General features: G+C 38.1%; 1 protein-coding gene and 1 long non-coding RNA gene across 2 annotated transcripts in view; one reads left to right on the top strand and one right to left on the bottom strand.

Annotated features, from left to right (window-relative positions):
- The window catches only part of SLC9C1 (solute carrier family 9 member C1), a 137,972-nt gene extending 129,428 nt beyond the window's left edge, over positions 1-8,544 (top strand). The window contains 2 exon segments of the mRNA XM_016941634.2: positions 5,346-5,398; positions 8,434-8,544. Of these exon segments, the coding sequence (XP_016797123.1) occupies positions 5,346-5,398; positions 8,434-8,544 (164 nt within the window).
- Positions 1-15,332, bottom strand: part of LOC134809584 (uncharacterized) — a 63,112-nt gene that overhangs the window by 42,690 nt on the left and 5,090 nt on the right. Inside the window, exons 4-5 of the long non-coding RNA XR_010155705.1 lie at positions 6,718-6,926; positions 6,070-6,194 (exon numbers count right to left, since the gene is read on the bottom strand). This is a non-coding gene — a long non-coding RNA (uncharacterized LOC134809584). The remainder of the gene's footprint in view (positions 1-6,069; positions 6,195-6,717; positions 6,927-15,332) is intronic.

Raw genomic sequence — 15,332 nt, 5'->3', positions numbered from 1 at the left:
TCTGGGGACTGTTGTGGGGTGGGGGGAGGGGGGAGGGATAGCATTGGGAGATATACCTAATGCTAGATGACAAGTTAGTGGGTGCAGCGCACCAGCATGGCACATGTACACATATGTAACTAACCTGCACAATGTGCACATGTACCCTAAAACTTAAAGTATAATAATAAAAGAAAAAAAAACTTAAAAAAATAAATAAATAAAAATAAAAATCAAAAAAAAATAAAAATAAATAAATAAATAACTTATTTAAAACATACTACCAGAAAAAAATAACTAAGCACAATGGAAGATAGTAAGAAAGGAAGAAAGAAAGAGAATAGTTACAAAACAACTAGAAAACAAGTAAGACAATGGCAGTAGTAAGTCCCTACCTATTAGTAGTAACAATGAATGTAAATGGACTACATTCTCCAATTAAAAGATAAAGCATGGCTTAATAAATTAAAAAAATAAAACCCAACTATATGCTGCATATGAGAAGAACTCTTTGCCTATAAAAATACATGTACACTGAAAATGAGAGGATAGTATAAAATATTCCATGCAAACAGAAACCAAAAGAGGAAGAATAGCTAAACTTATATGAGATAAAATGGACCTTAAATCGAAATCTTTACCAAAAAAAGAACAAAAAAGATCATTATATAATAAAAAAGGGTCAATTAAACAAGAGGATATAACAATTGTCAATATATGTATGCGCTAAACATCAGAGTCCCCAGATATGTAAAGCAAATATTAAGAGATCTAAAGGGAGAGGTGGACTGCAATACAATAGTAGTAGGGGACTTCAACACCCCAGTTACAGCAATGGGCAGATTATCAAGACAGAAAATTAACAAACGTTCGAGTTAAACTAGACCCTACACCAAATGAGCCTAACAGACATTTACAGAGTATTTCATTCAACTGCTGCAGAATATACATTTTTCTTATCAGCACATGGAATATTCTCCAGGATAGGCCACATGTTAAGCCACAAAACAAGTCTCAACAATTTTTAAAAAGTCAAAACTGTATCAAATATCTTTTATGACCACAATGGGATAAAACTAGAAATCAATCAGAGGAGGAAGTTTGGAAACTATGAAAGTTTTTTTAAATACGTGAAATTTAAAAAAACTTGCACCTAGATGACCAATGGGTCAATTTAGAAATTAAAGGAAACATTTTTTTAAATTTATTGAAATAAATGAAAATGGAAACACAAAATTCCAGAGCCTATGAGATATAGCAAAACCAATACTAAGTGGGAAGTCTATAGCAATAAATACCCACACCCCCAAAATAGAAACACTTAAAAAAAAATCTAATGACACACCTCAGGGAACTTGAAAGCAAGAACAAACCAAACCCAAAATTAGTAGAAGAGAAGAAATAATCAATGAGCATAAATAAATAAAATTGGAAATAATAATGATTTTAAAAGTTGGCAAAAATATTTGTTTTTTAAAAAAGATAATTAACAAAACCTTATCTAGACTAAGAAAAAGAGATAAACCCCAGATAAATAAAACCAGAAGTTAAAAAGTAAAGATTGCAACTGATACCGCAGAAATACAAAGGATCATCATAGACTACTATGAAAAATTATACACGAACAAATTGGAAAACCTAGAAGAAATGGATAAATTCCTGGACACATACAACCTATCAAAATTGAAACATGAAGAAATAGAACACCTGTACAGACCCATAACACATAACAAGATCAAAGCCATAATAAAAAGTCTCCCATTAAAGAAAACCCCAGGATCTAACGGGTTCACTACTGAATTGTAATGAATATTTAAATAATAACTAATATCAATTCTACTTAAACTATTTCAAAAAATTGAAGAGAAAGAAATACTTTTAAATTTATTCTACTAGGCCAGCATCATCCTGATACCAAAAGCAGACAAGGACACAGGAAAAATAGAAAACTATAGGCCAATATCCTTGATCAACAGAGATGCAAAAATCCCCAACAAAATACTAGCAAACCAAATTCAACAATACATTAAAAAGGTCATTCATCATGATCAAGTGGGATTCATCTCAAGGATGCAAAGGTGGTTCAACATATGCAAATCAATAAATGTGATGTATTACATCAACAGAATCAAGGATGAAAACCCTATGATCATTTCAGTAAATACAGAATAAGTATTCAATAAAATTCAACATCCTTTCATAATAAAAATCATCAACAAACTGAATATAGAAGGAACATACCTCAACACAATAAATGTGACATATGTGGCAAACCCTCAACTAATAACATATTAAACAGGAAAGAATTTAAAAAAGCTTTTCCACTAAGATCTGGAGCAAAACAAGGATGTCCACTTTTATCACTATTCAACAGTGGTCCAAGCCAGAGCAATTAGGCGAGGGAAAAAAATAAAGGCATCCAAATTGGAAAGGAAGAAGTCAAAGTATTCTCGTTTGCAGATGACATGATAGCATACTTAGAAAAACCTAAGGACTCCACACCAAAAACTCTTAAAACTGATAAATCCAGCAAAGTTGCAGGATACAAAATCAACATACAAAAAGTCAGTAGCATTTATATAGGCTAACAGTGATCAGTCTGAAAAAGAAATGAAGAAAGCAATCCTATTTACAATAGCTACAAAAAAATAAAATACCTAGGAATAAATTTAACTTAAGAAGTGAAAGATCTCTACAAGAAAAACTATAAAACACTGTTGAAAGAAATCAAAGAAGGCACACACAAAATTAAAAGATATTCCATGTTCATAGATTGGAATAATTAATGTTGTTAAAGTGGTCTATACTACCCAAAGCAATCTATAAATTCAATGCAAGGCCTATCAAAATACCAACAGCATTCTCCACAGACAGAAAAAAAAATCCTAAAATCCATAGGGAACCACAAAAGACCCTGAATAGCCACAGCAGTCTTGAGCAAAAAGAACAAAACCAGAGGCATCACATTACCCGATTTCAAACTATACTACAAAGCTACAATTACCAAAATAGCATGGTGCTGGCATAAAAACAGACACATAGATCAATGGAGCAGAATAAAGAACCCAGAAATAAATCCATGCACTGATAGCCAACTCATTTTCAACAAAAGCACCAAGAACATACATTGGGGAAAGGACAGTCTCTTTAATAATTGGTGCTAGAAAAACTGGACATCCATATGCAGAAGAATGAAACAAGCTTCCCATCTATTACCATATAGAAAAAAAAAACTCAAAATGGATTAGAGACTTAAATTTAAGACCTAAAACTGTAAAACTACAAAAAAAAAAGTTGGGAAAATGCTATAGGACATTGGCCTGAATATTTTTTTGCCTAAGGCCACAAAAGAACAGACAACCAAAGCCAAAATAAACAAGTGGGATTATATCAAGCTAAAAAGCTTCTGCACAACAAAGGAAACAGTCTGCAAAGTGAAGAGACAACCTACAGAATAACAGAAAATATTTGCAAACTATTCATCTGACATGGTATTAATAACCAGAATATATAAGGAATATAACTCAATAGCAAAAACACAAGTACTCGATTTTTAAATACACAAAAGATCTGAAGAGACATTTATCAAAAGAAGACATGCAAATGACCAACAGATAGACAAAAAAATGCTCAACTTCACTAAAAATAGAGAAATGCAAATCAAAACCACAATGAGATATCATTTCACCTTAGTTAGAATGACTACTGTCAAAAAGACAAAAAATTTAAAATACTGGCAAATACACCAAGAAAGGGGAACACCTGTACACTATTGGTGGAAATGTAAAGTAGTACAGCCATTATGGAAAACTGTACAGTGTTTCTTTAAAAAAAAAAAACTAAAACTAGAATTACCATATGATCTAGCAATCCCACTGCTGGGTATAAACTCAAAAGAAATAAAATCAGTATGTTGAAGCGATGTCTTCACTCCCATGTTTATTGCAGCACTGTTCATAACACCCAAGATATGAAATCAACACAAGTGTTCATCAACAAATGGATAAAGAAAATGCAGTGTGTATATGTGTGTATGTGTGTATATACACAATGGAATATTATCTAGCCATTAAAAAAACAGTAAAATTCTCTCATTTGCTGCAATGTGTTTGAAACTAGAGGTCGTTATCTTAAGCTAAATAATCCAGGCACAGAAAGACAAATGCGACATGTTCTCATTCATATGTGGGCACTAAAAAAGTGGATCTCATAGAAGTATAGAGTAGCATGATAGTTATCAAAGACTGAGAAGGAAAGGGAAAGGAGATGATGAAGAATAGTTGACTAAGGGGTACACAAAAATACAGTTAGAGGGGATAAGTTCTAGTATTCAATAGTACGGTAATCATAGTTAAAAAAAATATTGTATATTTCCAAATAGCCAGAAGAGAAGAATTGTAATCTTCCCAACACACAAAAAAAGATAAATGTTTGAAGTGATGGTTATCCCAATTATTCTGATTTGATCTTTACCCATTGTATACAGGCATCAAAATATTATATGTACCCCCAAAATATGTACAGCTAATATATATCAATAAAATATTTAAATTGTCAAAAAAATTAAAATAAAATACCTTGATTCTCTGCTTTTAAAAATGATTAAGCATATACAGGGCATGGTTTTGGGCCCTTCACCATCTGCTCTTTCACCTGCTACCTCCTCTCCCCACACTTTAAAACCTAGCCATACCAAACTACAAATGGTTCACCTGATATAAAAGACCTGGTGGCCTCCCATTCCTGAGCGTTTCCCCATATTGTTCATTTTTCCTGAAATTCTCTATACATCTTCTTCCCCATATCTCCTCATCTCATGGAGCTAACTCCTTATCCTTGAAATCTCAGCTTTTTCTCCAAGCAGCCATCACTGATACATCCCAAATTTACAAAACTGCGCTATGTGACTCTCCTGCGTGCTCCAATAGCCCAACATACACACAGTCCTGTTTTTACCACGTCATATTTCTTTGTATGTTTGCTAGTCTGTCTGTTTTACTAGCTTAAAACTCCTAGAAGACATGGATCTTAATTCTTTTGCTTTCTTATGTATCCTCATTGCTAGCAACATGCCTGGCCCTCAATACATATTAATATAAAAGTATTTTGGGATATTGGAATGATAGATGATTTTGTAGCTCTACTTTCCAAACTTTTTGCACATTTATTATATCATCTCCATAATAAAAGACTTATAATCACTTTTTAAAATGTGACCCTTTTTTTTAACCAAATGAGATTACCACCAATTTCAGATCACAGGTCCTGAGTGTGATTTGAATCTGATCTAATCTGATAGTTGGACTAATAGAAATAGTCATTTGCTTCAGTGGTTGAATTAACACTGTTTTTTTTTTTTTAATCAGGTTCAGCTGGAACACTGGAGGAAGGCATTCAAGAAGAAACAAATGTTAAGGAGGTAAATTTAAAGCAGCCTTTCTAAAAGTTGTATTTTGGGTAAAAGAGAGTCTAGAATTTATGGAAACTACCAATGTGTTTCTCTTATTCTGAAAAAGTTCATCTGCTAGTCATTTTGTAGATTTTGGTGTAAAACACTTATTTTAGCACTGGGTACAGTGGAAATTATACTTATTTTTAGGGAAATATTAGAAAAATGACAAAGAAAAACGAAGTTCAAGGGATGCCAGAAGATCTGTCTTGAATCACATTAGCAACCAGGCACTACCAGGATGGCTACAGTTGTAGCACACCCAAGCCCTTTCCACTCCCCCTTGGAATGCCAAAATCTGGACTGACCCTTAATTCTTTCAGTGCTACCTCAGCTATGCATTTGGGATCTTTAAGCCTGAAAGCAGTTTGCCCTGTGTTTACAGTGCATGACAGAAAGAAGGAGCTCAATAATAAATGCTCTAATAAAATATATCCCGGCTAACCTAAATTATTCAGAAAGTCCCACAAATATTGATCAATTTCATATTCCTCTATGACCCTGGGGATCTTGAGATCCTCAAAATCTTGAGCCAACTTCACAATAGGATTCCAAGCTGTGAAACACTACAGGACTCTGGAACTGAAACTGAGCAGAGAGAAATATAATGAAAATACCCCACCAAATCTACATCATCCTACCTGTGTCTGAATCGTATGGACTCCAGATGGAATGGAGAGTTCATTTTTAGTTTTAGTCTCTGCCAAGTTGTTTATATTGCTCCAGAAGATGCTGATTATAATACTCAGAATCTGATAAATGTCTGCTATGAATACACAAGCCATAAAATTGTATATTTAGTTGTTAAATACATATTTTACATCCATTAAGCCTATTTGTTCTATTAGCACTAGACATAAACCTCTGAGAACAGACACTCCTTTTGTCCCCAACATCTCCTCACAAATATATGTTGAATAAAAGATGATCATAAGTTCTGTGATAAGTTGAAGATGTTCCTCATCCAAGTGCCCTGGCTTTTAAGAGGACAACACTGTTCTCCAGTACCCAAGTGTCCATCCCTCATGAAAGAAGGATGTTCACTGTCTCCCAAAAGGATTTTGGAGACTTCTTGGGAAAAAGTTTCCTCAAACCTTTCCTATTTATTGCCTGTTGAATGGAATTCATGGCAGAATAGCATAAGGGCCAAGAATCTGGGCTCTGGTATGAGACTTTCTGGAATTGACTCAGATTCTACCACTTAATAGCCATGTGACCTTGGGCAAATTTTTTAACCTACATAAGCATCATTTTTTCATCTATAAAAGAGTGATAATAGCAATACTCACCTCTGTAGAGATCAAAGAAATGAAAAGTACACTGCACAGTCCTTGGCACAAACCAGCAATTCCTACACACAGTTTCCATTATTCTTGGCTCACCCTTTCTTAATACAGGAAACTATTTCTCCAAACGTCTTTGACTCTTCCCATATTCTCTAAAAAACATGGATACATGCACCTATTCTAATTCTTCCAAACACAGCTGCTCCTGAAGGCTAGGGAATAACAAAGGGAAATAACAATAGAAAAATAGATGAGGAGGACATTTAAAATAAAATATTAGATGACTTCTAGAGCCCACTGACAAGACCATCTTTTTTTTTTTTTAACAATGCTGCCTTAATAGCATATTTGGAGGGATCGAAGAAGGAAAGCTGATGTTTTTCATGTACCTAGCCTCAAAGACTGCTGCTTTTCCATCAATTAAAAAAAGAATGATGGCATGGTGGTTGTTAATGAAGCAGGAGTGTGAAAATGAAAGTTTGTTAAATGACAGGAATGTTAGCTATTAAGACATATAAAGAAAATCATCAAATTGTGTTGTTTAGTAGATGCTTCTTCTCCCTGCAGTTAGATCCTGGCTGTGTTAGAGTCAGTTCTCTTCCCAGGATCCCAAACCCTTTCCTCATCATTACCATCCCAGGACTGTGGCTTTCCCTTTACATAATAAAAAGTCCACCAAAGGTGTGGGGGAAAGAAAGATAGATCAGACTGTTATTGTGTCTATCTAGAAAAAGGAAGACATAAGAAACTCCATTTTGATCTGTACTAAGAAAAATTCTTCTGCCTTGAGATGCTGCTAATCTGTAACCCTGGCCCCAACCCTGTGCTTGCAAAAACATGTGCTGTATTGACTCAAGGTTAAATGGATTTAGGGCTGTGCAGGATGTGCTTTGTTAAAAATGTGTTTGCAGGCAGTATGCTTCGTAAAAGTCATCGCCATTCTCCAGTCTCGAGTACCCAGGGACACAATGCACCGTGGAAAGCCGCAGAGACCTCTACCCAAGAAAGCCTGGGTATCGTCCAAGGTTTCTCCCCACTGAGACAGCCTGAGATATGGCCTCATGGGAAGGGAAAGACCTGACTGTCCCCCAGCCTGACACCAATACAGGGTCTGTGCTGAGGAGGATTAGTGAAAGAGGAAGGCCTCTTTGCAGTTGAGATCAGAGGAAGGCATCTGTCTCCTGCTCGTCCCTGGGAATGGAATGTCTCGGTGTAAAATCCGATCATACATTCTATTTTCTGAGATAGGAGAAAATCGCCTTATGGCTGGAGGTGAGACATGCTGGCGGCAATACTGCTCTTTACTGCACCGAGATGTTTGTGTAAAGTCAAACATAAATCTGGCCTACATGCACATTGAGGCACAGCACCTTTCCTTAAACTTATTTATGACACAAAGTCCTTTGCTCACATGTTTTCCTGCTGACCCTTTACCCACCATTACCCTATAGTCCTGCCACATCCCCCTCTCCGAGGTGGCAGAGATAGTGATCAACAAATACTGAGGGAACTCAGAGACCAGTGCCGGTGCGGGTCCTCCCTATGCTGAGTGCAGGTCCCCTGGGCCAACTTTTCTTCCTCTATACTTTTTCTCTGTGTCTTATTTCTTTTCTCAGTCTCTCATCTCCATCTTGCGAGAAATACCCACAGGTGTGGAGGGGCAGGCCCCCTTCAAAAGGCCTATCATGACATCAAGTAACAAAGTGTTTTGAATCCCAGGATGGAGCACACAGTGCTGCCACTGCCAGGAGTCCCCAGCCTTGCTCCCTGCTGGGGACAAAGTTCAACTGTAAGGAGTCCCCTAGAATAAACCTAAGGAAAGTCAGGTAAGCCACTCTGGTTTCCTCAACAGGATCAGGAGCACATCTGTCCCTGGAGATACAGACTGAAGCCAAAGTTACTTGCCCTTTATGTGATAGTGTGAATTATAGCTCTTTCCACTAGTCAGATGATTCTTCTAATTACAGTGTTTCTAAGTTGTAATTTAGAGAATTAACTTCAAAATAAGACTCCTTTATCTAGATTTCTGAAAACTTCATAATATTCTGGTTTCCTCTGTATATACTGCCACTTAATCTCACATGCAACACTGGCTGCTCTCAATTTAGCAGGTTATTTTTCAGGCTACCATGTACTGTTGGAAGATATAAAAAGATAAGTTATGACTTCACTTCTCAAGTGTTTATGTTCTAGTTAAGAAGACAAAACCTACCAGAAGGCAATTAAACTACCATAAAAGATACACTGTGGATAACACCAGCTGAAGTTAAAGGAATTCAAGACAGAAATGGCTGGCTGTGAGAATGAGCAAAGTCTTTGTAAAGAAAGGAAGAGGATATTCACAAGAGAGGATAAAAGAAAGCAAGACCTTTGGGGAACAATGAGGAGGACAGTCTGACAGTTAACTGTTCAAAATGTGTCTATCGGGAAATACTTGTGTGTGTATGCTTTATATGATTTTATGTTACATAAATCGTATCACTAAGTTAAAAAATAAAAGCCATCAGATAAATAGGTTTATCTCCATTTTAAAAATGTAATTCTTCAGGCTGGGCGTGGTGGCTCACGCCTGTAATCCCAGCACTTTGATAGGCCAAGGCAGGTGGATCACGAGGTCAGGAGTTCAAGACCAGCCTGACCAAGGTAGTGAAACCCCATCTCTATTAAAAATACAAAAATTAGCCAGGCGCTGTGGCAGATGCCTGTAATCCCAGCTACTCAGGAGGCTGAGGCAGGAGAATCGCTTGAACCTGGGCGGCGGAGGTTGCAGTGAGCCGAGATCATGCCATTGCACTCCAGCCTGGGCAACAGAGTGAGACTTCATCTCAAAAAAAAAAAAAAAAAAATATATATATATATATTTCTTCCATGCCACCTCCATATTTTAAAATATGGCCATATTTAAAAGTAGATTTAAAAGCTTAAAATACCCTATGAAAAAGTATTTGCAAGATGAATTTAATGGCAGATTAGAGGCTTTCAATGTGCCTCAGCCACTTTGAAATAGCAAGATAGTGCATAAAAATTATCTCTGTGAGCTACAATTCAAGAAGGAAGATGGGAATCCACTGGAATCATGAGGGACACCCCAGATCCCAGAGAGAAGAACACTGGCAAACAGCACTCCCATGACAGTATCTACCTCATAAAAGTGAGTGAAGCCCCAGTATATGAGAGAAGTAGAGAGCTTCCCTTTGTGACTCATCTTTCTACTGGAGAGCCATGCAACCCAGGCCAAGGGAAACCACTTTGTTTCTCCCTAGCCCTCGAGTTAACTTAGGAGAAAGGCACTGGAGAAAGCTGTACACATTTTCCCAGACCTGGGATGAGAGCAGGATGCCATTTTTAATCCGGTCACATAAAAAGTCAGTCATTCTTGGGTGACTCAGCAGCGTGGCTATACAGGCATTTTAGTCTCAGGCCAGAGATTGAACACCCTGTTCTGGAGCAGGGTAGGAGCCTCCACTGCCAGAATGGTGGGAAGTGCCTCAACAGTAGGTGCTAGAATTGTGCTTTTCCCCATTGCAAGTCTGGGGTAGGAGGAAAACTGCTACAGCTGTAATTTCTTCTGGGTAGTGAGACTTGCAGCCAGGGCCAGCTGGGCAACCACAAACTTATCTGTATGTGCCATTGCTGGGTGCCTTACCCTGCTCCCCTGAGATTGTGGTGCAGTGGGGCCCTTTCTGCTCAACCTCCAGGTAGAAATGCAGGTATGTGGAGCACTCATTCACCTTGTTCAGCACCCTAAGCCATCCCACCCTTCCTGGACACAGATCATGGTGCAGTGGGGCTCCCTCTGCTCCCCACCCAGGCAGATCTCAGGTGTTCAGAGCACCCATTTGCCTTGTTCAGCAGCTTGAGCCATGCAACCCTTTCTGGACACAGATCATGGTACAGTGGGGCTCTCTGTTCCACACCCAGGCAGACCTCCAGGCATTTGGAATACCCATTCACCTGGTTCAGCAGCCTAAGCTATGCCATCCTCCCTAGACATAGATTGTGGTGCAGCAGGGCTCTCTCTGCTCCAAGCCCAGGGAGATCTCCAGACATTTGGGGCACCCATTTGCCTGGTTCAAGAGCCTGAGCCACCCCATCCTTTCTGCACATAGATCATGGTACAGCAGGGCTCTCTCTACTCCACACTTAGGCAGATCTCCAGGCATTTGGATTACTCACTCACTGGATCAGCAGCCTGACCCACCCCATCCTTTCTGTGCAGAGATGCTGGTGTGTGGGAACTCTCTCTCTGCTTCATGCCCAGGCAGATCACCAGCATTCAGAGTACCCACTGACCTGTTTCAACAGCCTGAGCCACCCCACCCTTCCAGAATCATGAAGCAGTGGGACTCTCTGCTCCATGACCAGGCAGATCTCCAGGCATTCAGATTATGCACTCACTGGATCAGCAGCCTGACCCAACTGCTCCCCCCACTTCCTGTGCAGAGATTTTGGTACAGGGGGACCTTCTCTGCTCCATGCTCACACAGATCTCCAAGCATTCAGAGCACCTGCTTCCTTGGGCCAGCAGCCTGAGTCACCCTACCCCTCCTGTGCAGAGATCTTGGTGCAGGGGGGCCATCTCTGCTCCACACACAAGCAGATCTCAGGCATCTGAAGCACCCACTCTTCTAGATTAGGAGCTTAGGCTGCCCCCATCCCTGTGCAGAGAACTCAGAGCCAAGGTTTCCCAACTCCATGCCCAGGCACACCAGTGAGTACCTGGTGGACACTCACTGGATTCTCTGTTGGCACTGGTGCTTGTGCCTGCTATCAAGAGACCAGCAGACAGACCTGCCCAGTCAAGACACAACCTTTTTGGCTCCTACTCCCCATCCCCTCAAGGCTGAGCAGGGAGCTCAGACCACTGTGCATATTAGGAATTAGCCTATTGCCTAAAACAATAGTTTCTGCCAGTAAACACGGGTCAAGTATATACCTAAACACATTGGCTACAGCCAGCTCTTACTGTAAGTACCATCTATAGGCTTGTACGATGAACTGCACAGCCCAATATAAAACCTGCCAAAAGTTTTATTAAGACATAGAGCTACAGTAGCAAAGCCAAAACAGCATTCTCTATGGTCATACCCCCTAGGGAGCGGGGGAAAAGGGAAGGGAAAAAATAAAATATAAACAAATAATAATATTATTAAAGGGAAAAAAGGAAAATTCTACTCACATGAAAAGAATTACAAAAATTAGAAGTGCCAGTGTCTCCAGATGAGAAGGAACCCATGCAAGAATTCTGGCACCATGAAAAATCTGAATGTAGTAACACCACTAAAGGATTTCACTAGCTCTCCAGCAATGGTCCCTAACCAAAATGTAAACTCAGAGATACAGATAAGGAAGTCAAAGCGTGGGTTATAAGGAAGCTTAATGAGATCCAAGATGAAGTTGGAAATCAACACAAAGAAACCTTAAAACAATCCAGGAAATGAAAGAAGAGATAAACACCTTAAAAAGAAATCAATCAGGGCTTCTGGAATTGGAAAACTCACCTAAAAAAATTGAAAATACAATTGAAAATGTTATCAATAGACTAAACCAAGGAGAGAAATGAATTTCAGAGCTTGAAGACCACTCTTTTGAACTAACCCTCTCTGCCTGAAATAAAGTTTAAAAGAATTTTAAAAATGAGCAAAGTCTTTGAGAAATATGGGATTATATAAAGAAATCAAACTTATGAATTATTGGCATTCCCTAGAGAAGGAGAAAAGTCAAACAACCTATAGAATATATTTCAGGAAATAATTCAAGGAAACTTCTTTAATCTTGCTAGAGATGTAGACATCCAGATACAAAAACCTAGGGACAATATACAAAATGAACATCCCCAACACATATAGTCACCAGACTGTCCAGGGTCAATGCCAAAGAAAAAATTTTAAAGTCAGCAAAATAGGGTAGATAACATACAATGGGAACTCCATGAGGCTAACAGCAGATTTCTCAGCAGAAACCTTACAAGCCAGGAGAGACTGGGGATCTATATTCATCATTCTGAAAGAAAGAAAATTCCAACCAAGAATTTCATATCCTGCCAAACTAAGCTTTATAAGCAAAGGAAAATTAACTTTCCAGACAAGAAAGTGCTAAGGGAATTCATTACCATGAGACCATCCTTACAAGAGACTGTTAAGAGAGTTCTAAACAAGGAAAGAAAAGAATGGCAACTGCTTCCACAAAAACTCACCCATGTACATACCTTGCAGGCCATATAAAACAAAAACACAACAGAAACTGCGCAATACACAGCTAACAACTTCACAATAGGATCAAAATTACATATCAATATGAATCTTGAATGTAAATGGTGTAAACACCCCCACGTAAAAGGCATAGAGGGGCAAGTTGAATTTAAAAAACAAGACCTATCCTTCAAGAAACCCATCTCACACATAATGACACCAATGAGCTCAAAGTAAAGGGCTGGAGAAAGATCTACCATGCAAATGGAAAACAAAAAAGAGCAGGGGTCACTATTGTTATATCGGATAAAACAGACTTTAAATAGGAAACAGTAAAAAAGACAAAGAAATGCATTATGTAATGATAAAGGGTTCAATGTAAAAAGAAGACTTAATCATCCTAAATTTATATGCACCCAATATTGGAGCACCTAGGTTCATAAAACACATACTTCTAGATGTATGAAAAGGCTTAGATAGTCATACAATACTAGTGAGGGACTTTAACTCCCCACTGACAGTATTAGACAGATTGAGACAGAAAAGTAACAAAGAAATTCTGGACTTTAACTCAACACTTGGACCTAATAGACATCTACAGAATACACCACCCATCAACCACAATGTATGTTATTCTCATCTGCACACAAAAAATATTCCAAGATTGACCACATGCTCAGCCATAAAGCAAGTCTCAATCAATTCAAAGGAATCAAAATCATACCAACCATATTCTTGGACAACAGTGGAATAAAAATGGAAATGAATACCAAGAAGATCTCTCAAAACCACACAATTACATGGAAATTAAACAATTGACTTCTGAATGATGTTTGAGTAAACAATTAAATCAAGGCAAAAATCAAAAAAAACTTTGAAATAAATGAAAGAGACACAACATACCAAAGTCTCTGGGATACAGCAAAACCAGTGTTAAGCATAAAGTTTATAACACTAAATGCCTACCTCAAAAGTTAGAAAGATCTCAAATTAACAATCTAATTTCACACCTTAGGAACTAGAAAAACAAGAACAAATGAGCTGCAAAGCTAGCAGAAGAAAAGAAATAACTAAAATCAGAAAAGAACTGAACAAAATTAAGACATAAAAGTCCACACAAAGAATCCATGGAAATAAAGTCGGTTTTTTTGAAAGGATAAACAACATCAGTAGATCACTAGCTAGATTAAAAAAAAAAAAGAGAGCTCCAAATACGCACAATCAGAAATGACAAAGGTGACGTTATAACCAATCCCACAGAAATACAAAAGATCCTTGGAGACTGTTATGAACACCTCTACATACACAAACTAGAAAATGTAGAAGAAATGGTGTATCAGTCCGTTTTTGTGCTGCTGATAAAGACATACTTGAGACTGGGCAATTTACGAAAGAAAGAGGTTTACTGGATTTACAGTTCCACGTGGCTGGGGAGGCCTCACAATCGTGGCAGAAGGTGAAAGACACATCTCATATAGTGGCAGACAAGAGAAGACAGCTTGGGCAGGGAAACTCCCCCTTATATAATCATCAGATCTCGTGAGACTTATTCACTATCATGAGAACAACACAGGAAAGACTTGCCCCCACGATTCAATTATCTGCCTTCGGGTCTCTCCCACAACATGTGGGAATTTAAGATGAGATTTGGGTGAAAACACAGCCAAACCATATCAAATAGGTAAATTTCTGGGACCACACAATCTCCCAAGATTGAATCAGGAAGAAATTGAAAAACTGAACAGACCAATATCAGGTTCCAAAATTGAATCCATAAAAAAGAACCTACCAACCAAAAAAAAAAAAAAAAAAAAGCCAAGGGCAGGTGGATTCACAGCCAAATTCTACCAGATATACAAAGAAGAGCTAGTACTAATTCTACTGAAACTATTTCAAAAAATCAATGAGAAGGAACTCCTCACTAACTCATTCTACAAAGCCAGCATCACCCTGATATCAAAACCTGGCAAAACACAATGAAAAAAGACAACTACAGGCCAATATTCCCAATCAACATAGATGTGAAAATCCTCAACAAAATTTTAGCAAATTAAATCCAGCAGCACATCAGAAAGTTAATATACCACGATCAAGTAGGCTTTATTTCTGGGATGCAAGACTGGTTCAACATCCAGCAAATCAATAACTGTGGTTCACCACATAAACAGAATCAAAAACAAAACCATATGATCATCTCCATAGACATAGAGAAAGCTTTTGATAAGATCCAACATCCCTTCATGATAAAAAGCCTCAACAGACTAGGCACTGAAGGAACACACCTCAAAATAATAGGAGCCATCAAGCTCCTATTATTTTTGGGACAAGCCCACAGCCAACATCATACTGAATAGGCAAAAGCTGGAACCATTCCCTTTGAGAACTGGAACAAGAAAAGGATGTCCACTCCCACTACTCCTATTCAAC

The sequence above is a fragment of the Pan troglodytes genome, chromosome 2 (genome assembly GCF_028858775.2).
Source record: "Pan troglodytes isolate AG18354 chromosome 2, NHGRI_mPanTro3-v2.0_pri, whole genome shotgun sequence".
NCBI classification, from domain to species: Eukaryota; Metazoa; Chordata; class Mammalia; order Primates; family Hominidae; genus Pan; species Pan troglodytes.
The sequence above is the reverse complement of the archived record's forward strand: the minus strand, read 5'-3'. Positions and strand labels throughout refer to the sequence as shown.